Source organism: Anopheles marshallii, chromosome 3, assembly GCF_943734725.1.
Source record: "Anopheles marshallii chromosome 3, idAnoMarsDA_429_01, whole genome shotgun sequence".
Classification (NCBI taxonomy): Eukaryota; Metazoa; Arthropoda; class Insecta; order Diptera; family Culicidae; genus Anopheles; species Anopheles marshallii.
This window is the reverse complement of record NC_071327.1, coordinates 1,974,155-2,001,011: the sequence shown is the minus strand read 5'-3', so window position 1 is coordinate 2,001,011 and position 26,857 is coordinate 1,974,155. Positions and strand designations below refer to the sequence as shown.

Here is a 26,857-nt window from a genome sequence, read left to right as displayed (position 1 = left end):
AGTAATATGTGCGAAACGGATCAATTTGCATTCATTGATAAATCCCGGCGGTTAGCGGATAAACACAACACCATAGATATAATCATTTCGAAACGTACTCGTTTTGTTTGTTCCAGAGTTCATCCATTTTATAGTGCGTAAATCAATCGGAATTTGTATCGTTAAATAAAGAACAAACGAAACCAAGTGAATTTTCGCAAAAAAATAGTGGACTTCATTCATTATATTTTGTTTGACGTAAATTTTGTGGAGGACAAGGACTCAAAAAGAGGGGATATTTGTTTTAAAAGCCTATGAAAAAGAGCGACTGGAGTGCGATATTCTGCTTTTAAAGAGATGTGGAGTAGAGACTAAGTATATAAGGTATTATAGCTTAGCGAACTCACACGGTTGAAAAGACTCTATCAAGAACGTCAATGTCCATACCCTTTACGTTAAGTGTCATTCTCAGACATGAAGCAGAAATCCTTTTGACGTTCTTGATCTACTAAGAGATAATAGGAATTCCTGTGGTATAAGACAGAAAGAAGCATAAGGATTATTTTTTGGAAATCCAAGTCGATGACGATGGAAGACGTCATATCCATAGGAAAACACCATTCTTTCGTACCACAATATATTTTCGTGAATTGATGCTCTACACGCCATTATGTTTTCACTTCATTTACGGAAGTTTGTTTTATTTGCCGCCCCAAAACAGACATCGCAAGTAAGTAACCGTACAAAACAGATGTTCATATTACACATAACTTCCTAGCCCAAACATCTCTGATGACACTGTGCATGGGTGTTTTTTTAGCGTCCGAACCGCATGTGCCCGTAATCATCAAACTGATCACCTTCACCACCTCGTTTCCCGAACCGCATATGGCCGTAGTCGTCGAATCGTTTCACCAAACCACCGACCTCATCATCCTCGTCATCTTCGTCCAGCAGTGTCCCACCGTCGGGAAGATATCCTGCGAAGTTAAATCGTAGCTGGTCAGCCTTTCCAAGATCCACTGGCTCAGAAGATAATAGTTCCGACGTACTGGCCGCCTGGTCCTTCAACGTCAGTACAGGAAATGGTGCCGTTCGTCGGTAGGCTTGAAAGGCGCTAGTTCCCAAATGTTTTCGGTCGTACTGTCTGTTTTTGGTTCGGGCACGGTAAGCATTGTTATCCTTAAGCCATGCATGCTGCACTTTTTCTAATCGAACGCTATCACTACCATCGTCGGCGGTTGAGGAGCCGGCTGGAGAGTGTCCAGAACCGGACGATGTTAGCACGAGGGATCCAATCGGCTGTGCCTCACTGACCAGAGCGTAGTAGGCAAGATAGGCTACCAGCGAAACTAGAAACGCTACCGTTACCTTCGCCATGGTAACGCGCACTGTTCCTCACACCAGGGCACTACTCGTCGAGTATGCAGTTGCTTGCTCGGATGCACACTGTTGTGTTCTGCAGCTACGAAATCCGCGTGGGGCAGCTTTTATAGTGCCGATAGGCTAAAACGGTAAGCTCAGGGTACGATGCAAGTCACGTTCAAAGCAAATTATGCTAATATTTTTATTCTTTCCGTGTTAGGTGATGTTGAAAAATCGTGGATTGAAAACTGTTTGCTCCGCTCCGGACGTACAACCGTCGTGGGAAGGATGGAGAATCCTGCGAAGCACAGGAGCAATCTAATTATCCGTTTATTGTCGGTTGGAACAGGCTGGAAGCAAGTGTAGAAGTAATTTTTCAATCCTGTTAACCTGTCAATAAGCATTCACCACCAATTTAATCGAAGCATACGGAGGAGCGCTGCTGGAACGTTGAATTAGCCCGCAAGTACGTAAGTAAACATCATTATATTTGTATCTTTAAGGAACGCATTGGTTTGAATATCGGGAAACCACAGTTTTCACTTTTGTTTCCCAAAGTAATTATTGGGTCTTGGGCTATGGGGTATTCATTGAACATTCAGTGAATACTTAATCTATTGACGACACACGCGGCACAAAATTGAACACAAAGTTAATGGCGTTAAGCACTACACATCGGTACAATTCGTTTCCCGAGCCTTTGGCTGCTTAGTGCTGAAGAACAATCCCTCACGGTAGGTGAGAAACACTGACGAGCACAAGATGTCGGCCGATTGGTCAACATTATGTCCCGTGCTTGGCTCACCATCGGCGCGCAGTACCACTCGGCGTGGACTTTTGGTGTGTGACTTTCGACCGCGTCCAATAGATCCGTAAGGTTTCCGCTTGTCCATCTGCCCATCTGGAGCACCAACAATTTGTAGTCGTCCATGGTCGGAGGCATCTCGGTCCCTTGTCGCAGTGGGCGATGCAATAGCGTACGCTGGACGTGTGCGTTGATACTTGTCGGACCAATCTTGCTGATGGCGCTTCAGGGAAGCACTCGACCCGAAGGCGGGGCGGAAATTTTGGGGCTGCCCTTCGCTGGCCACTACCACATCCGATGGGAACATGGCGCCCATACGTTTGGGGAAGATCTTTGGCTTAAGCTTGCTGTATCCTTGGTACACGGTGAGGAACTTCTCTAGCTTGCAGTTGAACTTTTCCGGTTCGAGCGATTTGCGGAGCTGTTGGGTTTTCTCTTTCGCAAGGATTAGAACACGGGTCGGCTGTATCATGGTGACCGTTGGGTGCCAATGCTGAACCGGACGAGTGATGGATGGCAACTGTCGCTTGGTGCAGCGACTTGAGGGTAATTTATAACTGTGGCAGTTCTGACCCTTAAACCACCTGTTGCGACACTTGCTAGCTTATTGGTAGCTCTAATTGAAGGAATGTTGCTATTGGATAACACTTAGCATCGAACTAGCTACCCAGTTGTTGAATAATAAGACACACCGACCGAATGGGCGGACAGAAACGAAGTTCTGACACCACTCTGTGTCGGCTCGAGCGGAACTTTACGTCATGTCTGCCCCGTTAAGTAATCCTATTACGTGCCGATCGCTTCCTGTGAGCGGACCTAATTAGACGAGTGCGACACAGGCGGCCAAATGTGTCATGAAAGCAGTGTGTCGAGTTCTCACTTGGGTTCCTCTACAGGTCTTCCATCACAGGTGTTTGCATCGTGCATTGATGGTCATGGCAAGTACATCGGTGCATGAGGTAACCGCATCCAATGCCACCAGGGTAGTGAACCCTTTCTTTGTGGATATTTCTGAAATTTTAAAGGATTCTCTAAGGACCCTTCGTTTTGTGTGTGTTATAGAATGTTGGACACATACATGGAGTGAGATTGAGAAAAATTTCCATACATTATGTGATTATGTTGTCAAATGGGGTTTTTTTATTTAAGGAAAGAGAATTCTCTATTACCTAAAGCTTAAAGATGATATAATTGATTGTGATATTAGAACTACCACAAAGCCCAAAGAATTATTTAAATGTAAGAAAAACACACACAATCATCTTCATCCTATTTTATTTTATTCGGGAATTACAAACCGACTGCACACTTCCGCGTACCGTACAAGTTTGTGCGGAGGTCCGTGTTTAGCTGAATTGAGGGGGCGACTTTCTTTAGCGGGATATATTACAAAATGTATACTCGTCTATACGCACAAGCACCAAACACTGTCCCGGGACGCCTTACGACACTATGAAACGGGCGTTACATTTTCCGTCCCAAAAGTGTGTGTGTGTGTGCGTGGTTGAATGTTTTAAATGCCTTTTTTCTTGTTTTTGTTGCAGTGTGTATGTGTGTGTGTTTTTTTTGGTGTACTGTTTACAGTCTAACTTCCATGTTTTGTTGCACTCCTGCCTCACCTTTAAACAGGCAATAAAATCAAAATGGACATAAAATTCAACTCGTGTTAGAAAACATTCTTACGACCCTATCGTTCTGAGTTCGCGTTTGTTCACGCTTGTTACGCTCGGTATTGTGATTTCGATTGAAATTTCAAATTGATTTTGTGTATTTTTCATATATTAACGCTATAAGCTTTTTCTGTTATGGCTATAATAAATCTGTTTCTCTTTTCCGCTTCCACTGTCAGTCGTAATCGACGATAAACTTTGTTTTGTTTTGAACACGGTTTAGTTATTCGAAAACCTCTTTAGAAGAGCAATTAAATTGAGCTTTAGAGAGCGTTTAGTTATTGTTTCTTGTTTTAGACTGTAGCATCGTGATAACAATATCGATAAACTGATCTGTTCCCCTTTTTAAGATAGGCTATGCTTGGCATTGTTTAAAGTTCGAAACGAGTTCTGTGCATTATACAATCTGTAACAAACAACGGGGGGAAGAATAAACCTATATAGCTCGTGCGGAAGTGAGGAATTATAATCATGAACAGATCGCTTCGTTCCTTCCGTAGGTAAATATAAACGATCGATACGCGCACGATTGGAGCTTCTCTTCATTTTGCTATAATGTTTCTATTTACTTCGTTTGATGCATCTCTGCTCGTTCTCACATTGTTGCATCGTATTGTCTTATTTTTGTCTTATAATTTAATTGAACTCTCCTAGCATAATAAGTTTGGTTTTAGTAAGTTATTTATTTCTCTCTTCGTACGGCGCCCACCTCTTATGTTGTTTGCTGCTTGTTGATTGATTCGATCGTGAATGTAAGTTGTTGCAAGTTTGAGGCTTTGGTTTGGCCATTTTCTTATTTCATTAAATGCGATACTAAGTAAGTAAACAACTATCATTTTTTATTGTCACATTTAAAGCTACTTTCTTGGAGTTTCGGTATGTTTTCTGTTTTTCTTTCCATTTTTCGTTATTGACGTTCTGTTTGTGAAAATTAGGTTGTTTTGCTTTATGTTGCTTGCCAGTGCGGGTTGGCATGAATTACGTTTTACGCTTCATTATGCACAAGCAACAGTGACGTTACTTTAACTTTTATATAATTCTTCTTATGTCGTTGTACAAAAAATTGATCTATTCTCTCTATCATGATCGGCGCTAGAAGAAAATCGTTTAAATTTTTCTTTATTATAAACTTGTCTCTGTTATGGATCAACACGTGTTTTTTTGTATATGTTTGCTTTAGAATTTCGCACAAACGCTCCTTTTTGTTTCGGGGTTTAAATGTTTCCCATTTTCTTTCCTTCAACGGATCGCTTTTATTGGTAAACAAATAGCTTTTATTCGCAACATCCAAAGCTGACAGAAACGGCTTTTCCCCAAAACGAAAACCAAGTAAAATCGGATCATAGAACAAAGAATAAATATAGAAATGAAAAACAAAACAAAAGCAGTTTTTAGTTATAAAACATAAGATTCATTATTTCATCGCACAAATTAATAACTAAACTTAAAAACGAATTATATACACGTAATATAATTGCATTCTAGTGTGATTGCCACTTGCCAACACAAAACTCACCATGGGCTGTATACAACTGATGAAGAATTGGTGAAATGTTAGCTTTTACCACTAAATCGCAACTATTTCGCTAGTTAAATAGCAACACAATTGCCGTAAGTACGGTACAACTACTGGCTACCAACGCTTGTTGCTTAACATTCAACACTGTAAAGAAGCACAAAAGTGACCGATGCGAAGCAAATACAGTGGCGCTCTAACCATTTTGTATTAAAATGAACCTTCAAAAATAAAAACCCATAAAAGCCGCATTGCATTTGAGTGGCCGAAAGAGACTGAAACTTTGGCGGCTGGATTGGCTACAACAGCGTACAGCGATGGCTTTGTAAGTAAGCTAAGCCCAAGAATCCCGATGCCATATGTAGTGTTGGCGCCAGGTCGTTACGTGTTTAGGGCCGTTGCCTTAATCGTCTCCTGTAGGGTCGTTACTTGGTAACGTTTGCTAACGTTGAATTATTATCGTATAATACGAACTGTAAATATGGTTGCCGCTGGACCGCACTCTAGCGATGCTTCTGATCTACTTGCTTTCATTTTGTTTTACTCCAGATGTTTACAATGGCTTATTTTGCCGCAGGATAGAACAGGATTCAAATGGGTATAAGAAAGAAAGCTATTCGATTGCTAGCTCTACCGAGAACGCATTTAATCTACGCGTTTCTAGTTTGGGAGTAGAATTCGATCGATGGAGTCGTGTACTGTACAGTCCACCTGTATTTGGCTGTGTTTGACACACATAGAAAAACACGTGCGGTACATCAGTAGCTAAGCTTTACTTAGTTTTAGTAGTTTTACATTGCATTTGCTACTGTTAAGGATGCAGCACACGTTGAACACTTGGTTTGATTTTCTTAAACTGTTTTATTGTCATGACTTTCCTCTGCGAGAGCGTCATTTGGCCGCCGCCTTTTTGTTTTTGTTCGATCGATGTACGCTGTTAGGTATCGTTTTGTCTTACGTTGTCTATAAAATGTTGCATTAATCGTTATCGATTTTGTGTCTGTGTGTTCAATAATGAAAGAAACAACGGTTTAAACTGTGCAACAGGTAAGAATAGTTTGAGAGAGAGAAAGATAGAGAGAAAGAGCAACGTTTGAACAACATACAACAGGCTAGGAATGGGTAACGAGACTCGAGAAAAGGATATTCGTTTTTGTACGATATAGTTGTTGAGATTAGTCAAGAATAACTTTTGGTCGAGTTACTTTACGTAGTTCGTTCGATAATCTTTCGATAATTGATGTTGGACATCTGAAACAAACGGATGGGCGAATGTTTGGGGCAAAACGGTGCCTTTAACCTTGCTCCATTACTGATATACCATTTTTTGTACTTATCGAAAATTGATATAGTTCTGTTGTACTGGACGCTCATACAGACGCTACCGAACTGATACGTAATGGTGTGTGTCTCAACATCAGGTAGATAGGTATTCCGGGTTTAGCAGTCGAAGGGAAAATAAGTCTACAGGATGTGCCATTACCCAACTGGCATCGCTATTCCATTGCTCCGTACATACGATTTACACTCATACTGTATTGTTGAAAATGTCACGCGGACAATCTTGTTCAATTTGACAAACAAATCATTACACATTTCTCTAATGAAACGATTTTGTCATACATATTGCATACTGTCAGACTAATTCGTTGAACGGTTGTCCAACGGTTGATAATTTAACTGCCAATTTTAACAAAACTTGTCACCTGTGCTGTGTTTTCTAAGGTTGGAAGATATGTCGATTTATAAAATCTTATTCGGCTTTGCCGTTGCTTAATGGCGTATTAAGTACGCACCGAAGTATGTATGTACACTAACTTCAAATAGGATTTAGGACCTTCTTCTGATCTGTACGCAAAAATGCAAATGTTCGTAGCTGTTTCTAGGGAGTAGGGGCAAACAAATGCAACCGTATACGCGTATTTGCGTTCCCTCCTACTAACATTCAGCGGCCATCTTCTTAGGCATCATCTAGTACATTGCAATGTCAAAGCATCGGTTATAAGTAAGCGCATACGCTACTTCTATATAATTTATTGTTTCTTGTTCCTTCTTTTTTCGTCCATTTCTAGGTTTTAAAAATACTTCTGGCGACCTTAACCCGGGACTGGCCAGTCTGGTTTTGATTCTGTATATATATATAAGTATGTATAATAGATCTGTATATGTTTATAAGTTACCGGGCTACACAACTGGAAACCAGCTTGCGTTTGTTCCGAACCCTACTGCCCTGCCTATGTTAAACTTCACTATAATTGATTTTGCTCTGTGTTTTTGCTACGTTATAAATTATTGTCTCTCTGTCGCTAACGTCTAAGGACTCCGACGATCCTGACCGGGAACACCAGTATTGTTCGGACCACATTGGTCACTCGTCCTAGAATTAGGACACCCTTATTTTTACAACAGTTTCGACTGGACGAGTTTCACTATTTTGATCGTTGATAGATTTGTTTATCTAATTTCTACTCTTTTCGCCTACTGGAGCTCGTCTAACATCCACAGCGTCATGTGGATCACAATGCAATGCAAACGAAAATTTACTAGGAACACTTGCACGCTCTTTTGTTCAAGGAATTCGAGTAGTTAGGTGACGTGTTTGCGTGTTGGTCTTTGTGGAAAAGCGCAACGAAACACGCGCCTTCAGATGAGCGGAACAAAAACACAAAACATCGTCTACCGTTTGCTAGTAAATGCTCTACCGTTATTCAACGACTGAGGGTCAGATGAGGGAATTCTTGCTCCTTCATGTTGCCTTGATTGGTGTCGACTTTTCCATTTACTAATACTTGTGCATCGGGCAAATTTTAAAGTACATATCTGTTGCTTAAGTTGGCTCTCAGTTCAAACTATACATTTACAGAGAACAGAGCCTACAGCCAGAACTGTTTACGAGCAAGAATTTCACGAGTATGGCAATCCTCTCCACCATCAAAGCATGCTGCGGATGGGAAAGGAAGCGGTCCCTTAAATACTATACTAAATACTCTACGTGTGTACCCATGTCTCATCGATTGATCGTCAACGTTCTCACGTATCGCGGATCCATTTCCTCGAGGTCTCGGCCCTTAGTCTCCGGCACGACCATAATGACGAAGAACAGTCCAACGCAGGATATGCAGGCGTACATCCAAAATGTACCATGTAAGCCCAAAAAGCTCTAGAAGAAAGAAATCACAGCGTTAGTATAGAGATCAGTACAATTCCCTGAAGTCGAGAATTCCAGAATTCCTTCAAAGCTCCCTTACCTGAAAGTCTACGAAGGTTTTAACACTGAGAAAAGCACAGAAGTAGCTGAAGCTGGTGGCAATGGAGCTACCTACGGCACGGTACTCCAACGGGAACAGTTCACCGACGAGCAACCAGGAAATGGGCGAAATGCCCAGTGCAAAGGCCACGGTAAAAACAAGCACGCAGAGCAGCGGTATCCAGTCGTTCTGTCCCGTCGCCATACTGACGTCCGACAGTACACCTCCTTCTGCAATAAGCATCTTGCTCGTCTCGCCATAGTACACACAGGATCCAAAGCCGGCCAAAGCAAGTGACATAAAGATGCTGCTGACGATCAACAGTGGTATGCGTCCCACCGTGTCGATCAGCAGTCCGGAAAGCATAGAGGCTAGCAACTGCACAAACCCAACCGCAATGGCCGCACCGTGGGGGTTCATACCGGCGAACGTTTTGCGGAAGATAGTGACGGCGTAGAAATTGAATGAGCTAGCACCTGTGGAGTAACAAAGGGAGTTGTTAGAAAGGAGGAACACTAGAACACTTTTCTGGCCAATTTGCTTACCGGTAAAACGTTGGAAAATCATCAACCCGCACGTGATGAGGATAGGTTTGACTAGACGAGCGTTACGCAGGACTGATTTCACGTTCGAAACGATCGCTTCAAAGGAGATCATCTCGAGGTAGTACCGGAATCCTCGGCGATGATTTCCGATCGGTATCGCTTGCCCAGTGGCTCCATCTACTGTAACACCGTTCGCTGTCGAGGTACTGATGCGATTGAGCAAGTTCATTCGCGTGGTACGCACATTCGAGCGGATCGTGTCCAGTTCCAGTTCTACATTTTTGTGCGGTCCTCGCAACCATTGAAGCGAGCTAGAAAGGAAAAGGAAGTAATAAAATGGTGAGTCCCATTTGGGGGAAGGAACATTTCGAAATGTCCTGGCCTTTCTCACTTACCGGTGTGCTTCGTCGTCGCATCCTCTTAAGACTAGGAAGCTCGGCGTTTCCGGTATGTAGATCACAGATATGAAGAGCATAATCGGTGCCATCGCGATCAGCATTGCTAGCTGCCGCCAGTCCAGGTACGCACCGAGCAGATACGATATCAGCATGCCGAAGTGTCCGGCAATCTTCTGGATGGCACTGAGGAACCCCCGAATGTCGGGCGACGCAATCTCGCTGACGTACACCTGTGCCACCGTCGAGACGATCGCACAACAGAACCCACCGACAAACGCGGTAAAGAACATCGTTTCGACCGATTTCGCGAACATGGTCAGTATCCAGGAGATGGAGAACGGGAGTGACATGAGCGTGAGGACACGCTTCCGTCCATACTGCATCGCCAACCCACCGAACATGCCGCCGAAAAGGGCCCCGAGCAGTGATAGGCTGGCGATCCAGCTGACCTGCTGATCGTTGACGGAGAAGTGTGTGTAGTTTCCACGTTTCATGTTTTGTAGCTCCTGTAGATTGTCAATGGCGGGACTGGAGTAACCCTTCCCTAAACCGGCCGCTAGTGGACCCAGTGAAACGGCTAGTGCTGCAATTATCTGGAAGAGATGAGAAAGGGATTAATAAACACAGAGTATAAAGCTATAAACTTTTCGCGGCACCTGGTGCATTATTGGGTGCCTTAGTTCCATATGTTTCCCGGGAATTACATAAATTAGCCCTGTATGAATGGCGCTTCGCAGAGTAGAAAAAAAAGATAATCAGCCTGTCATTATGGAAATGTCCGTGATCAATCAGAGCATCGTGGATGCGTTTTTGACATCATTGCTGCTAACGCATCACCGAGATGTGGTGAAGGAGAAATTGTAATATGCATACAGAACGTGGCAGAAGGGATTTATGGACCAACAATTCTATTGTTCACTGTGTAGTTGGTTTGTTGTCGAAACGCTATTAGCGAGGTGCTGGTGGTTGGTGGGCTGTAGAATGCTGCAATTATGTGTGATTGCTAGCCTCATTTGCTGGAGTGGCGTTACTCTGACGCGTAGGATGATGGTAATGGGCTGCGGCTCACTATTGAAAGGCACGCGTGCCCCGCGATGCGGCAGAATCAATAGAAATACCCTATACTCTGGTATCGGACGGAAGAATGACAAAGCGTTGGGTATTATCGTTCGTAGAATACTAATTTGCGGGGTTTTAAGAGAATGCGTTGTCGAAGTGGAATATAGAGCACAATCTGCGATTGTTGATTGTTTAAATTGCGATTACATTCTTGATGTACATGAATTAAAAAGTTCACCGAAAAAGAGATTAAAGTTATGGTCAAATTTCACTCCGTTTAGCTATATCTTGAGCGAATTCTTTCCATTGGTAAACCAAGATAGATGTGCACGTTACCTAAACTATACATACAATTTATGGTTCCAAAGCAGAAGAAAACCGCTTAACCGAGATTCAGCAGAAGAGGCTTCTTCTTCAGTAATTCGATAGAGTACAGCAGTCCACATTGGAATGTATTTTTAATAACTTATTTAATAGCAGAAAATAAAACCCGTTAATCCTGTTTCTGAGCAAACCAATTCTTTGCTGCTTACAGCATCGATCATCGATCACATCTGAATGTGCACGTGGGCCGACACAGCAAGAGCATGCACAAGGCACATGCCAATACAACCAATGTAAATTACGGTCAATTATGAAAAGTACACAGTTTACTTTTAATTGGAAAAACAGATTTCACCGTGAGCTGGGTGTGAAAGAACATGCACTTTTCAACACCCTCAAACCGGTCGGGACCCGATTGAGGTGATCGTAGTGTCTGATCAGACGTTTTCGCCGATAAAACCAAAGACGACATTGATCTATGCTGCGATGTAGTGCTGGTGGACATGTTGCATCGCCATCAACATGTCTTGGTTAACTTTATCATACATTAGATAAAAACCTATGGACATGGCGTAGACAGTTAGCGTGGGCAACTGGTTTGTACGGCTAAGCCGGCCATATGCACTCAGCAACTATTGTGCGAGGAAGAAATAAAGGTTGGTCTTCCTTTGACTGGTAGTTTTTGTTAAAACTGACTCTTTTCTTATATTGCATTGAAGCGAACATGCTTAAGAATCGGTAAGTTTATGAAACTACCGGGTACAATACTGGGTCTTAAGATGGTAATTCAGTGTGGATTTAGTGTCATTTTGCAAGTGTCCAATAGCTCCCATTATCATTTATGTTTTTACGGTGGCGGCATTGACCGGTTTTTGGGTGAAGCTTAAAGAAGGCTTTAACTAGTTCCAGCTTACGATGGTATCAACTCACTTGCCAGTCTGGTATCTTTAACATCTTCATAAAACTGTAATGTAAAGCTTGGCAAATAATAACTTAATTTATAATTTTATCCCACAAAACAGGTGGGAAGAAAAAAAGATATAGCGATGGTCTCCTCGTCGTCAGCAGCTTACCGGTCTGATGTGAGAGCCAGATTTACGAGATTCTAAGAATCATTCCATCGAAGGCCGGCCTCCTGACCGGAACCTTCTCACAAGGAATGCTTGACATTGCTGTCCTTCTCTCGGACGGCTGGGAACATTCCGCGCCAACCATCAAAAGCCGACGATCGCCGTTGGTTCCAATCTGACGATGCGAGAATTAGCAAGCAATGCACTCGGCGGCTATTCTACTCACCTAGACGAGTTGGTGCACGTACCATTGCGTTCCGTGAGTCGTAGCCGGCTTAAAGCCGTACGACATAACCGAAGCGTAAACTGTCAGCCGTCATAGATATCGTGCGAACGAACCAACTGACAAAGTCGTCTGGGGTGTCGTTGATCGCGGAATCAAAGAAACACAAATACACCCACACACATACGTGAGGCTCGATATGGAACCTCCATTAAATATTAATTAGCTTTTCATAACCAGCGCTTAGTGGTTTAAGGGTGGTAAATTTTACTGCCCTCTAACCGGAGGCGCCTTCAGCGTGTACATGCTCTGTCTGATACCTGGTACGTTCTACACGGCGTTCGTTCCTCAGACCGCTTGAACGTACGTTGGCTTCGGCATTAATTAAGCACCACATCTCAATCCACCACTGTAAACCGGTGCAGCATTACTACTAGAACTCGACGAAATTGAACCTAGACACCGAAGAAAGGCGATGAAACAACTCCACCAGTGGTCCTAACGGCCACTGGTTATGGTTGGGCACTAGGTGGCCAACACCTGCCGCCATAGACGGCGGGTCGAGATGGGGTGAGATTGCATAAATTATATGTTTGGAATTTTATAGACCACGGTCAACACCAGCGAACGTTCTTTTGGGCTGTGCTGAAAACCAAATGCGATGTTCGAGTTCCCAAGCTAGCTTCGAGGTGGTTTTGTAGTTCGCAAGCTTTGGGCTTTAGCGAAGCGTTTTCTTTTACGATCACTCGGCTTTTGCGGAGAAATTAGACGAGGTTAGGGTCATTCCGTACCACTGAGGTGACACCTATCGACCTTTCTTCTTCATCCTCTGACTAGGTGCAATAAATTATCGATGGTACCCATTCCTGTGCAGGAATCCGTGCTACGGAGTTCAGTAGTTAGATTTAGATGCCGCTACGTTAAGCATATCAGCTACCATCTGCTGAACACACGGCTTTGATTTTATCGCGTGTTGGTGCGCACCCTAATCCTGTCCGATGCTCAAGTTGTACAAGAAATCTGAAACTTTATTCGGTTGTCTATGGTACCCAAATATCTGCGGGTGGTAACACTTTGGAATGTATAAGATGGCGTGAAACAGGTTTTTTTTGTGTCGTTCCACACAAAAACAAAAGAAAACATTTATTTTAATCTTTGCAAAACGTTCGACTTTGGCTTGCTAATCCCACATTATCTAAGATTGTCCCCTTTTTCGATCGCACTCCTAGGGGTAGCAAGAAAACAGATCTCCAATCGATTTCTGTTTGCGGTTCAATTTATGAGCCAAGTCAACTGGTAAGGTGTGCTGATTTGTGAACTACCCTGTCCGCTAGTCATCGAACACCGTGGCACTTCTTGGTTGGGGCCAATGCGTGCTTTGAATTCAATTACGCGGAACTTCACAGGGGGGCGGAACTCAGAAAAGAGTAGCACTAACTCTAGAAGGAAGTGACACTTTTATGATGATTGGCAACTGGAAACACCGTTTCCGTAGACTTGCCACTTTAGGTCTGGAGTGTGTCTCAAGCCCTAGGTGCCGAGGAGATTCGATAGAGGATCTAAAATGTTGAAGATAGTGTTTAAGGTAGGTTATCCCATTGACGAGAGGTACACACAGGTGGACATTGCCGTGTTATTTACTCATTACTGCACATTACTAAAGAGCCTTAGTTTATCGTCCATAATCGTATGTCTGTCATTGGGTCAGCCAGCGAGGGCGAATGGGAATTAGCATGTAGAGTTCCCATGTAGAACCGAAGGTAACGTTTACTGCCACAAACTACGCAAGAGGTTCTCTTACCTGCGTAAAATGATGTCCTTGCGTTAGTACACTGAATGCACCTAATCCCTTCGATCCTGTACCGGAAGCGGGATCACCTCGACGCTGATCGTACGGCAACTGACCGGGATGTCCACCGCCGGGATGTATGATAGCACCTGGACCGGTTCCATCACCTCCCATCAGCTGACTGTGCTCGATGATGATTTCTTCCCGCTGCATCTTGCCTGCAAGTTCCTCCTGCTGGGCCAGTAACTGCTTTTCCGAAAGTATCACACCCGGTTCACCGGCCTTGGTTTGCTTTTGCTGTTGCCGGCTGGACTGCTTGTAACTGTTGGCCGTAGTACCGTTCTGTTTCGTCTGATTGGACTTCGGGTACGGATGTTCACGGTGATTGTAGTGCTTCGGCCGTGAAGTATCGCTCGTCGAAGTGGTACGGTTTGTCGATGCGGGTGGATGTTCCTCGTACGGAGGGACCGCAACGCGTGGCCCGAGATCCGGATGAAGCGGTGGCGAGATGAGAATGTTGTACTGATTTTTCGTGAAGTTTAAGTTATAGTTCACGTTGTAGCTCTGATCAACGGTGCTGTTGGTGTTTTTGACACCGTGTGAATTACGGTACGGGTCACGAGCGTTATTGTACTGCTCATACTGCTTAAGGTCGTAAATTAGTGGATGTGATCTCTGCGTGGCTGGTGGCAACGGCTGATGGTAGTTCCCGCTTGTGGTGATGTTATTCTTTAGGATACCACCAACGGGGCCACGAACACGGTCCGGTTCGGGGTACCCACCGTACAGAGCGACCCGGTTTCGTTCGCTCCGGTAGTCGTAGTTGTTCAGTCGCTCGCTCACTGACCTGGTCGGTGGGTCATGTAGCGATCGGGCGTGTTGCGCCCCGGGTGCTCTGTATGGCCTTACCGGTAATGGCTGGTGGTAGGAGTGATAATAGTCAGCGTAGTATCCAGTTTGCGAGGAAGGGTTCGAACCGGGATCAAAGCGTAGCAGATTGTGACCGTATCGATTGCTGGTGCTGGTGCCCAAAGACGCACTGTCGTACGTACCGAGGATTGGTTCGTTGATGTGGCCGTGCTGCTGTGGGTAGTGATCTACCGGCTTAGGCAGGTGCGGCAGCTGATCGTGTGGCTGCAGGTGCGATATCTATGAAAATGAAGCAAAAGAAATAGAAAACCTTATGAGGTGGACTGATATAAAAGAAGAGAAGAAATGGAGAGAAAACTACACATTATACAACACTGCTACACCGCAAAGCACTTAGCAAAGTGACATTCACCGGGCACGTTTTCCCAGAGCGGTTGAGATAATTTAAGTCACAGAAAGTCACCTCCGGAAATTGCAATCCCGTGATTAGCAATGCTGAATCGCTTAGCTTTTCCAAGCTGCCAGGCACATAAATTTCAAAATGCAAATGTTTGGATTGGGCTGAAGCTGTCGTTTGTCTTATCATGTGACCGTCCGAAAGGGTCAAAGACCGTACCTATACCTATAGGGTTCATGACCCACGGGAATGGCAAATTATGTATTAACTTATCAAACCGCTTGATGGATTTAAACGACGCGTAAGGTTTCCACCTACCATCTGGACGTTTTCCCCAATTCCGAGATGGTGAATTTGAAGCTTCAATGACATGTTTGAGGAAGGCGGGTTTTAAAAGTAGGTCACTGTTGCTCTGGTCTTTCGTGTCGAGAAATTCTAAACGAGACAACTTTGAGGGATTAGAATTGGCCCCATGCAGACATCGGATGTGTTCTGTGAATTCTGTTTCGGGTTCATGCCCTTGCAGCGTATGTCCATTCCGAGCGCAGCACCATATGATAAACAGTAGCGACCACAACAGACATTGTGCGATGCAATAAAGTATGTGATAAATTTCGATTGCAACTGAAACCGAAACATCGTTCGGGCTTCATTTACATCGGTGGCGGGTGAAGCGAGACAACATGGAACATTGCTTGTCGTGATCATGAATGGTCACCTTTTACGACGATGGTCTGTTGTCTATTGTCCATGCCACTCCACAAACGATCCTTGGTGGGTTGTTGCGGTAGGGGTAATGTAACATCCACCGTCGGCTCCCTGGTGGGTCAGGGCCAGAAACAGGAATGTAGTTCTGTCAAACTGCACCCGACACATGAACATGTCTTTCATGGTGTGATTTATGCTCGAATGCTTTCTCCGAAAGCGTCAAGTGTTGTGTTGTCGGTACGACATGGACCTGTTCCGCGCTGTAAGATGCCGCACGGGGACGACGGGTTTGCGAAGAATCGGATCGCAAACAAATCGTCCTTCCAGTGACAAGTGTGCTTTAATCAATTGTGCTCACCGTCCAGTGCAGCGCTGCAAATGTGCTGTGAAATTGGATACGAACGAACGAGCGACGGTTTTATTGGACACTACCGGAAAATATGACCCTCCCTGGGGCGGTATTGCTCGGCTGGAGGAAGATGCCATTTGGAATTGCTTCATTTCGAAGGATTTTATGATGATGTTGATGATGATGAGAAGGATGATGGAAATAATCTTATTATCCATCCTCTTGTGGAGAGTCATAATTTTGATAGATCTGTTCCATTCCTTTTTTATTTTCTTTATCAAATTAAACGTAGTCTCATGCGCTGTTGAAAAGGGTTATCTCTGTTTTTAGTGTACAAAACATAATAGGATATTAATAAAATTGATCTACCGATAGTTAATAAGTGATGGTGGTAGTAAGAAAAAAATTCTTTCTGGAGGTCATCGCCCATTTGTGATTGAATTTTCTTTTGTTTTTGTTTTTTGTTCAACAATTGCTGCGTGAGTCACATGTCTCAATGTCAGTATGAGAAAAAAAAATCAAGCGCCATAATCATAAGTAATGGCGGCGTATTAGTGCCGCAGTGCAAAAGCAGCAAACCAATTGAAACGAATTAAATCGTTTGCGAAAAGAACTAACAAGAGGGTATTGCACCATAACAAAGTTATTGTGACGTCTTCTTTGGAGTTCGAGAGCGCATGGATGAAATTAGCGGGCAGGGGGCTTAAACGCTCGAATCGTTTGTCTTCGCTGTGTAAACTGTTTAAGGGAATAAAGCGAGAAGTTAGTTGAAAAGTGTTTGAACGATATGATAGAGATGTAATATTTAATATCTTTTGAATGTATCTTTTTGCTTGTAAGAAATAAATTTGTCATTCTTCTGTATGAGTTTCAGTTGTCCCTTCGTTGGTGAAGAATGTGCAGCTAGACATGAGTATCGCATTACGCAACATTTTCATTTCTAGGAGAATAAAATGAATAATCAAGAAAAAAGGCAGTCTCAGACATCGCTACTTTTGTGTTGATGAATCTTTTACAGAATGACAAATTTCCCAAGAATAGCACTGCGATTCGACACACAAGCATGATCAATGAACATGTTCCACATCAAGTGATACTCCCAACTCCCATACATGCCGGTCAAAGGAGACCTTCCAGTCCCACCATTAAACCTTCCAACGTGATGACGATGCATCGAATAGGAAATTAAAATGATATGCATAAAAACCCCATGCACCCATCCCATCCGGGTTGGGTGGATCGGGATGTTGCGTCCGTTCCCTTCATTCCGTCCTTCTGCAGTGGGGCGTTTTTATGGCGTCCACTTTACCGTGTGGTGTGTGCGCCGAAAAAACGGCACACCTTTTCCAGCATTTGGAACCCAAGAAGATATGGCCCTCGATTGATCTCGGCGGTATGTTTGCTTTTTTGGTGGGAAGAGAGGGCTATAATTTTGACGAGTCTTTGTCCCTGTGCTCAACCCGTTCCTGTTTTTGGGGGGTGAGTTATTAATATTGTACATGGTGCATCATGGCGTTCCGTGAAGGGCTCGGTAGGTTTCGGTCTTTACGGGGACAAAATTAGAATTGTGTAGTCCATATTTTTGTTCCTCACTTGCCCACAAAAAAGACAAACAACGAGAGGGAAGGTGTTTGCTATTGACGGGGAGTTTTCGGGCTTGGAGCCAAACTCGTCGTGTGTCTAGGTACAATCTTTATGCCCATCTGGGAAAGAATTTCTGTTTAATCAAAGTGACTTATTTATGATGCTATCTGCTAGCATCGAATACAAGCCGGCTTTTTCCCCGTGTTGTGTGCGGTGTGACCTTCGGTTTCGTTTCGTTGTTCGAAACACCAAAAAAGGGCCACATCGTAGAAGGTGTAGGCCAGCTCTGTTCAGGAGCGTCTCGGAATTAGTAATTTATTTGTTCCGATGAATTGGGTGGTTTTGTGCATAGATTAAATAAAGTAGAAAAAATACTCCGTCACAGGTGTGCTGAATGAAACGAAAACCCATTCCGGTCCCCAAACCCTTTGTACATGCACATTGGATCGGAACGAAAACGAAAAATCGAAGTTGGTGTGTCGATATGTTTCGATTGGAGCCGAATCACAACAACCCAATGCTCCCTGGGACGGAGAAATCGCGTTTCAATTTGTTTGTACGTTTCCGACGCACAAATACGTTGCACGATTGTTTTCAAATGCTGTGCAAAGCGAAGGGCTATAATTTAGACATTATGAAATTTGGTTTGAAATATTGTCGCATTCGTGTTCGATTTTTCGGGCGGTGTCGCTAATTTATGCATGCTCAAATGATTGCTCGAACGCGTGGCCGAAAAGGGATGCCGACACATCTTTCGTAACCGTGCGCTTGTTGAAATAATTAATTATCTGCATATTAATCGTTCGATTGTGCTATTTGAAAGCGGCTCTTAAGAGCGGTGGGCATTGATAGAAAATAAAATTTATAAAACCATAACAATTAATAAACAATTCAGCCAGTAATATGAGGCTTAAAATAGCTTTTTTGTTAGCGTAAATCACTGCATTATTCTCACATCTATCCAAGCAGAATTATTATCGGCAGTGCTAATATGCAATAAAATATCCATTTCCTTCCTTGGTCGTTGCTGTCGTTTGGCTTTTCGAAGTGAATCATAACCTTACACTCGGTAAAAAGCGAATTGGAGCAAGAGAATGTGGAGAAAAGATGCACCAGAATAATTTTTAGTATTTACTTTCAAAAACCAAAACAAAAATACCTCGGGGAAAGCACTAATGGAAAGGCAACGCAACCGACAGAAACGATCAGATGCGTTTTGTGGGAACAAATTGGAAGAATTGAAGGGCAAAAATGCATCACAAGTTATTCTCCTTTCGGCGCTTTCACAGATCCCAAGTCAAAAGCGGGTGACCCCGGGAGCGATTAATCGTACCAGCCGGGAAAGGTTACGCAGAGCGTGCACGGCGCAAAACGGCAGCTGAAAAGTAACGTTCCCGAAGGCGTCAAAGCAAGTGAAAACTAAACGACTTCTAAGCGTCATAAATCTCGCCTTGATTTATGATCTCTCGGAAGCGTCGGTGCAGTGGCGAGATGTTGCGAGATAAAATGCACTCCCGTTCCAGGGCTCGTACGCTGCAGTCATGCACTGCACCATACACACAAGGGAGCAATCGTAAGCAGGACACGCTGGCATCACTACTGTTGCTGCCGGTCGGTACTGGAATTGGAGCAAATGCACCGCCACTAGGAACACCATAAACGTCCACAGCAGCATAAAACTACCGAAACATAATCGCGTTTTGGATGGAGCTGTACGTGTGTGTTTGTAGGAGCAAAAGTGAGTACAAGAGTGAACCAGAAGCTCCCGTTTTGTTTGTGCAACGGTTCATAATTTATACGCAGATCAGTCCCACAACATCGTTGCCAAAACAAACCAGGCATACTTACAGCTGAGGTGCGTTTGCCAAGAAAGTAAGACGAACAGACTTTGACTTTGAGACTGGTTTCTCCGTTGCATCTTTTCGTAAAGCCCTTAAAGGGAGGTGTTTTGAAAGAAGATAAAGGTAAACGAAGATGCAAAAAAATGGAATCTGGAAGAAAGCTCGTCCTGTTACGCATTTTTAATCATACATTTTCCTTTTTTGCTTTCCGCCTCATTCAGGCTCATCTCGTTTGATGCCGTAAGTGATTTGCTGATGGAAATAAATCACTATCATCTACATCTAAGGTTTATTTATTTTTTCTCCCATTTTCCATTCACGTTAAAAGTTTTGAGGGCATTTTGAAACAATACGCAATTTGTAGATGAGATATTGATTTAAATATTATAGAGCGTTGCGAATTATGCTTGTTTGGACGAAAATTATTGTAATCTCTTTTCAATCGTCAGGATAGACGCGATGCAGGATAGCATTGTTTTCTTGGTCCAGCAAAATGTAATAATGTCCTGGAGGCATTGGGAAGTAATATATTGAATGTGATAAAAATTAACCTTTGGATAGAAGTTGCATAACAATAAGAAGCGAAATTTTCAACAGAGTTGAGCGATCGATCGTTCTGTCGTGACTGGTTCGCGGTAGAAGAGTTCCAAATTTCCAAGAATTAAAAAGAATAAACGATTTCAAAATTACAATCCTCTCTCAGCAGTCAGCATAAACACTCCTCTACACTCGTCTAATGAGTTAATCAACAATGGAACATTTTCCCACTGCAAATGGCTAAAACGGGAAGCAAAAAATCATACAATCATAAAACGATCCATAACCGTCCTGCCGGAGCTAATTCCCTTTGAGCCGCTAATTACAAACCGCCGAAAATGAACCTCAAAGATTCCATTGAAGACCTACTGAAATGAAGCCATTTGCGAATCTTCCAATTGCGGCTATAGCATAGGCAACTCGAAGACCTCCTACAAGGATGCTTCCAGGCGGCAAAGAACCGATCCAGACGGTGGTCGGTCATTATCTAAACGGGAAGGGAGAATTATTAACGTTCATTTTTTTCGTTTCGTTTTGCTACGAAGTGTTTGTTTTTCTTTTGAATGCCGCTAGGCAACGCCACCGGAATGACCCTTGGCGGAGTTTTAATGGATGGATCGATTTGAGTTATTTGCCGAGATGAGTTATTTTCGTTTGTATTTGTATATTTGTATGTTTTAATACAGTTGATTCAAATTTAAAGTAAATACGTATTTAGGATGCAGTAATTAAGAGAAGACAGATTTATCTACATTCTTCAAAATTTCCAAAGATTTCTCCAAAGTAAATTTCGACAAGTTTATAAAAAAGCTCACATTCGTATCCATAAGATTCCCTCGCAGTCAATTTCATAACCTCCATAAAAGAGTCTCACGGTCGGAAATGCACTTCCCATTCCGGAAGGCGTTCGGTCCAGAAGTCCTATCATTATCCTGCCACTTCAAACAGGCAGCAGGGTTCGATTTTGAAAAATGGACGCACGTTTCGGATGATCTTTCCTTCGGGCGGTGATGTTAACACGCTTCCTTTTCCGGAAGCGAAACGGGTTCGGTTCCATTTTTGTTTTCACCCTGCCGATCCGCCTATCAACGTGTTATTATTTTTAATTTGTATTTGCATTAATTTCGCTCCTTCTCAGCGAACCGTTTGATCATTTCCTTCCACTTGCCCAGGGCTGTCACATTTTATGTTGTGGAAAATGGGAGTGAAAAGCAAGAATTTCGGGACCAAAAATAATAAAACATTTTGCATTGGTTGTAGAGATAATTCCGTTGTGACTCCATCGTGCATGTTGGGAATTTGGTTTGGATGACCCGTTTTCGTATGGTTCATTGAAGCAAAAAAGGAAGACTTCATTGTGCTTCATCGATCCGCAGGAGAATTTAATCTCCTTGGGGGCATTTTTATGCACTACCGAGCGAATGGGCAACCCATGATCGCAGCTGTGATTATTTATCGATCGAATCCTCTTCTTAAAGAAACAGTATTCCAGCTTATATTGTACCAAAAAAAAAACGCACCGCTTCTTCGTAACGTATAATTTACAAAATCGACAACAGTTTGTTTGCTATAAAATATGCCTAAAATATGCATGATAGCGTCATCGATTTTTTATTTTATGCTGAGCACAAGCAGCACAACAAAGAAGTGTTGTTGGTGAAATGATTGCATATTATTTACACATTTGTTTTCGCCTGTTTCTTGTCCTTCAGAACGAAGCTGGAAGTTGAACAAATACAACCCAATGTCTTAATTAAAGATAATGTTAACCCAATCGTGAAGGCAGACAAACGTGATCATAATGAAAACACCGATGACAACGCTCGGTCACAACGACGGCGTAACGAAATCATTTGCTTTGTCTTGACTTTTTTGTTTTTTGCGCCTAAAACAGTATCCGGAATGTCTTGTCATTTCGCTTTCCACACCCATTTTCCATCTCGTACGATGACATTGTTTAGGAAGTAAAACTTTGCTTCCGCTCGTTTCATCATGACCTGTGGTGTAACGTGAAATGGACATTCCCGTAGTGAATGTGCAGTGAGGAAAGCCCGGGAAAACTCGCCTAACCTAGAACCCTCCACCATCTCATCAGTGGAAGTGGTGTCTACCAGAGGACCAAAGGCTGAATTGGAAAAGGCTCGATTCAGTTGTCAATTTTTCTTTGTAGCTCACCATTTCGTATCGGAAGTTTTTCTCCGTTATTCGTTTTTTTGTTCGAGAAGCGGAAATTCACTGTCCGGGATCCCGTTTCGGCGGATGGTGACTGAAGCGAAAAAAGTTTTCCGATCGATCACAAACGACTTTATCCCTCTGTTCACCTTCACGTCTCGCCGGTAGGAGTGGAATCATTCGTTGGTTTTTTTTCCTCTATTGCTTATGTTTGCTTGATACATAATGAAAGGATTCGCGACGGCGATACTTCCATCGAGAGTAACGAACCCATTTCAGTAGCTCGGAGCGCTTGACATATCAGCGGAATTCTGTCGAGTAGTTTGCACTTCCGTCTGCACTTTTCACACCTCTCTTTCACTTTCATATCCCCATTCTATGCCTTCTATGCTGGGGGTTGATGTTTATCGGACATTTATTAGGTTATCGTAGTTGTCGAGTGACTATTTGAGGTTTCCTTTTTTCAGCTGCTGTGCTCATGCTTTGTAACAGCACCGAACTCCGGTTTGAGTTGAGACTTCTGACAGACATTCGGTAGCGAATGGCTTCCGAGGGAGTCACAACTTTTCTATTGCCAAAAAACCTTCAATCACGCCAAACTTGTTACGGACGCCAATGGCCATTACTGTGTGAATTCGGAGCGAAAAGGCTCTCGGCGTTGGTGGATGAAGTTAGTTTCCTAAACCTTTTGGTAATGTCATTAACATTTGACTGTGCTTGGGAGTAATGGTGAAAACGGGCAAAAGTAGGATGCTTTTGTGCATTTCTTTCCTTAACGATATAAGTAAAGCAAAACATTTACCAGCAAACAAAATGGTTTGTAAAATATTACAGTAATATGTAAGAATGAAATGAAAATTAGAAGAAATGGTAAAAAGTTAAAAGGAAAAATTAAAAAAAAGACCAATTAACGCATCAATAAACTTTTATCCTTTGTATAGCTTTGTATTATCACATTCCCATAACTTTAAGGATTTTTTTTTTCACTGGCGCCACAATCTAACCTTCTGTCGTATTTTATTGTTCCATTTCTAACACTCTACAATTTGGGAGATTAAAAAACACTTTCCGAAAATATGCTTTACGACCTGCTGTATCACTTGCAACAGCAGTAGAGACCAAAAAGGGAACCAGATTACCCTCTTTCGTAAGGTCGGTGTCTTTTCTTCTCTGGAGAAGCAACCCTTTTTATGGCTTCTTGAAGGATTCGAACGAGATCTCAGTAGAGTGCAGGTGTTGGGAGGCTTTAGATTTGATTTCTTCTCAAAATAATGGGAGCATTCTTTGGTGCTTGTGTAGAATGTTATGCTCTGTAGATAAAAAGGGATTGGAAATAAGAATAGAACCATCTTCCATTCACACTAATTTGTCGCCTCGATAATCAATGAATTAATTAAAATACAAAAAATCTCACTCCAGCAAAATTGAAATCCAATCCGGGTGCCTTTCGTCCAAAAGAAAGGATTGAAAACACAGCACCGCTCGTTTATTGAAGGCCACAAACAAGGCTGGTTAACAAAAGGCAAAATACCTCCACTGCTATGGGACGGTTAGCGGCTATACAGTTAGCACAACTAACCAGACGACGACCAGACAAGCGATATGCCAAGCGTCAACACCCTGCGGCCCTGTATGACATGTTCGAGACAAGTGTAACCGCATCCCCGTTACCATCGAGCGTACATGTGTCCTAGTGTCGTGTAGGGACCATCGTACGTGCTGTGGTGTTGTTTATCTGCCCTACGTTCGCTGCCTGGTGGCGAATCAGCTGTGATTGATTGGAGGAAAAATTCTATTCTTCGTCAGTGAGCGTACAAAGAACACGCGTATATGCAGGGTGCGTACGGGTCTAGTGTTTTCCTTTGTTGCGAGCGCGTACAGAATGGAAAACAGGCCTTCTTTTTATCATCGTGAACAATCCGAAATGTTTCGCTATGGATTTCGGTTCCACATTTTTTGATAGGCTGGTGGGGCGAAGAAATTTCATTAGACATTTTCACGTCTGACCTTGCACACGACCTTCCTTTAGAGTGTGCTTCAGACCGCGAAACAAAATAATTGATTCCGTGGACACCAGAATGATTTGCTTCTTCCGGTTCGGCTGTTGTGACTTCTCTTTTCCGTAGCATTATAGTTAGCTTAATGAAATTGGAAACATCCCAAAAACACATCCCCATCCTCCGTGCCTTATTTAGCACGCGAAAATGTTGCCAAATTTCCTTCTATCTTGGCGGCACACTCTATTGCTGCCAGCATGTTTGATTGATAGCATCGCTTACCGACCGACATCCCTTTGAAGTTATCCATTGTCCAGTAGAGGAGTAGAAGCGAAGCAAAAAAAAAAACAATGGTAAAAGGTCCTAAATTGCGCCATTATCTTCATTACCGTTCATAATTCACACCATATCGCAATGAGGAAAATGATTCCCGCAATAGCGAAGCGAAAAGAAACTCATTCTCCTTCTGTACGAGATTTCGCTTATCGTCCTCATCCACCCTTAGGGTTAGATTATTTCATTGAGGAAATCGCTGTATGTCTATATATACGTTCTCTATGCACAGTGCGGATTTTATCTCATATTCTTTAGCTGCTTGTGGTCCTCCTGTGCTGTGGTAGTTTATTGTGCTCTGGGCTCTTTGTGCAGATAGGAAAGAAATGTCCATCAAGGCAGAAAATTGGAATTCAATGAGCGGTTGATGGGCTGACTTGTCTGACAATGGCAGGTCATGGCTGGGATACAACAAAAAAACAATCAACCATTGCCAAATGTAGCGTTTAACATTGGGCGAAAAAATCATGTTCATTGTATATAGTAAGTGAAACTATACGTCCGAAACTAATTTTGAGTTCCATTAGTTGTTGTTTATAGTTGGTTTGTTCACATATTCCTATTTTGAAATCAGTTCCATAGAAGGTATCAGTGATTAATTCTAAGAGGAGATTTCCCCAAAGGAATAAGCTTTAATCATCCCGTCTTTAATTATTTCCTATGAGGACAGAAAACCCACCCGTTTCGCATTCATTTTCGCCTCAACTAGTACTTCAACAACAAGTACACATTTTACTTCTCGGTCCTGAAGAACCTGTCAAGTTGCTGTCGTTTTGTTTCACTCCTTCAGTTTCTCCTTAGTATCCCCCTGGAGCATGCTTGCGTGCCAGCGCCATTGTTAGAATGGTTTGGGGTGGAAAAATGATTCCACTCAGCCGAACGAAACAATTGGCTCGGTGGGCGCCGAAGTGGATGACGACGATGATGATTATTTCCTTATTGTCTAAGTTCCCGGGATACGAGAAAAGGCGCGCGTACCAGAACACCCACAGGCACGTGTTGACGATGCATCAATTGGGATGCTGAAGAAATGAAACAAAAAACGACACTAGAATGGCGATGAAAGTTTCCCGCCTGTTTGGGATAGTTTTTCTCCTTGTGCTGTCTCGGGAATCGCACCGAAGCTGTTGTAATGAACGGGGAAAAACCCGCATCGCCAACTCGAATGATAAATGGCTTAATGATATGAGACATTATTTGTCACCTTTGCCTTTTGTCTCGTTGTGCGAATGTTTGCGACACATAGGAGATAGTAAAGAGATACCGGTGATGAGTGTTTCGCGAGATGAGTGGATAGGAAATGAGGAGTTAAATCTTGGAAGGTTGAAGGGAGAGGACTTTAATCCGATTTCAAACGGTTGTTTAGGACCGTCACTGACCGACATCTAACCTCCTTTCGAAGTTGGATCTGCGATCCCCTGAAGGTTTTACAACTCTGGTTACTGAGGTTACTGAGTCTCAGGCGGGGGTCCGAGTGCCGTAGACCTATCAACTCGAGACTAATAGGTTCACGCGCGTGGTGGTAATTGAATTGTTGCCGCAAGGCATCGCTGTTACCAATGTTCTGATGGAAAACGTGAAGCTTCCTGGTGCTGCTAGAAGTGTCTAACATTGTCCGACAAACTGTCAAACAGCAATGGTACGTATCTCGTTACACATAGGCTCCTGTGGAACACACTGTTCAGAACCGTGTGTGGGTCGTGATTCAATTTCTCACATGTCCAACGCCCGGCGAGCAACGGCCGGGAACACATTCTACCATCTTCGGGTTTGGGTAAGGCCAGCTTTTCCAGCACTGTTTTTTTGTTGTTGCCTAAGTGGTAAGAGTGGAATCAGGGGCTGGAATATTTTACAAATGGACCAACACCGTGACGGCAACAGCGCCGAATCGATAAGATACTCGCGTATGGGGACCACCCTACCGACAGCGAGCATAAATATGGGGAGGCCATTTTCTCGAGTGGGCGCTGGATTAGTGAATAACATGCTAAGGCAAATTGCTCCAAAACTGGTCATGGTGGTCGCTGCACGCTGCAGGAAGTCAGCGGGAAGTACTGATTCGAATTTGAACCCGTTAT

At 43.2% G+C, this 26,857-nt stretch overlaps 2 protein-coding genes across 2 annotated transcripts in view; both read right to left on the bottom strand.

Moving 5' to 3' along the window:
• Positions 1–795: 795 nt before the first annotated feature.
• Positions 796–1,359, bottom strand: LOC128711830 (uncharacterized). Its single transcript, XM_053806716.1, has one exon. The coding sequence runs from the start codon at positions 1,357–1,359 to the stop codon at positions 796–798; it is 564 nt and encodes a 187-aa protein (XP_053662691.1).
• A 6,983-nt stretch (positions 1,360–8,342) lies between these two features.
• The window catches only part of LOC128710787 (uncharacterized), a 62,942-nt gene continuing 44,427 nt past the window's right edge, over positions 8,343–26,857 (bottom strand). The window contains exons 2-6 of the mRNA XM_053805640.1: positions 14,004–15,140; positions 9,524–10,119; positions 9,129–9,439; positions 8,584–9,059; positions 8,343–8,495 (exon numbers count right to left, since the gene is read on the bottom strand). Of these exons, the coding sequence (XP_053661615.1) occupies positions 8,343–8,495; positions 8,584–9,059; positions 9,129–9,439; positions 9,524–10,119; positions 14,004–15,140 (2,673 nt within the window). The remainder of the gene's footprint in view (positions 8,496–8,583; positions 9,060–9,128; positions 9,440–9,523; positions 10,120–14,003; positions 15,141–26,857) is intronic.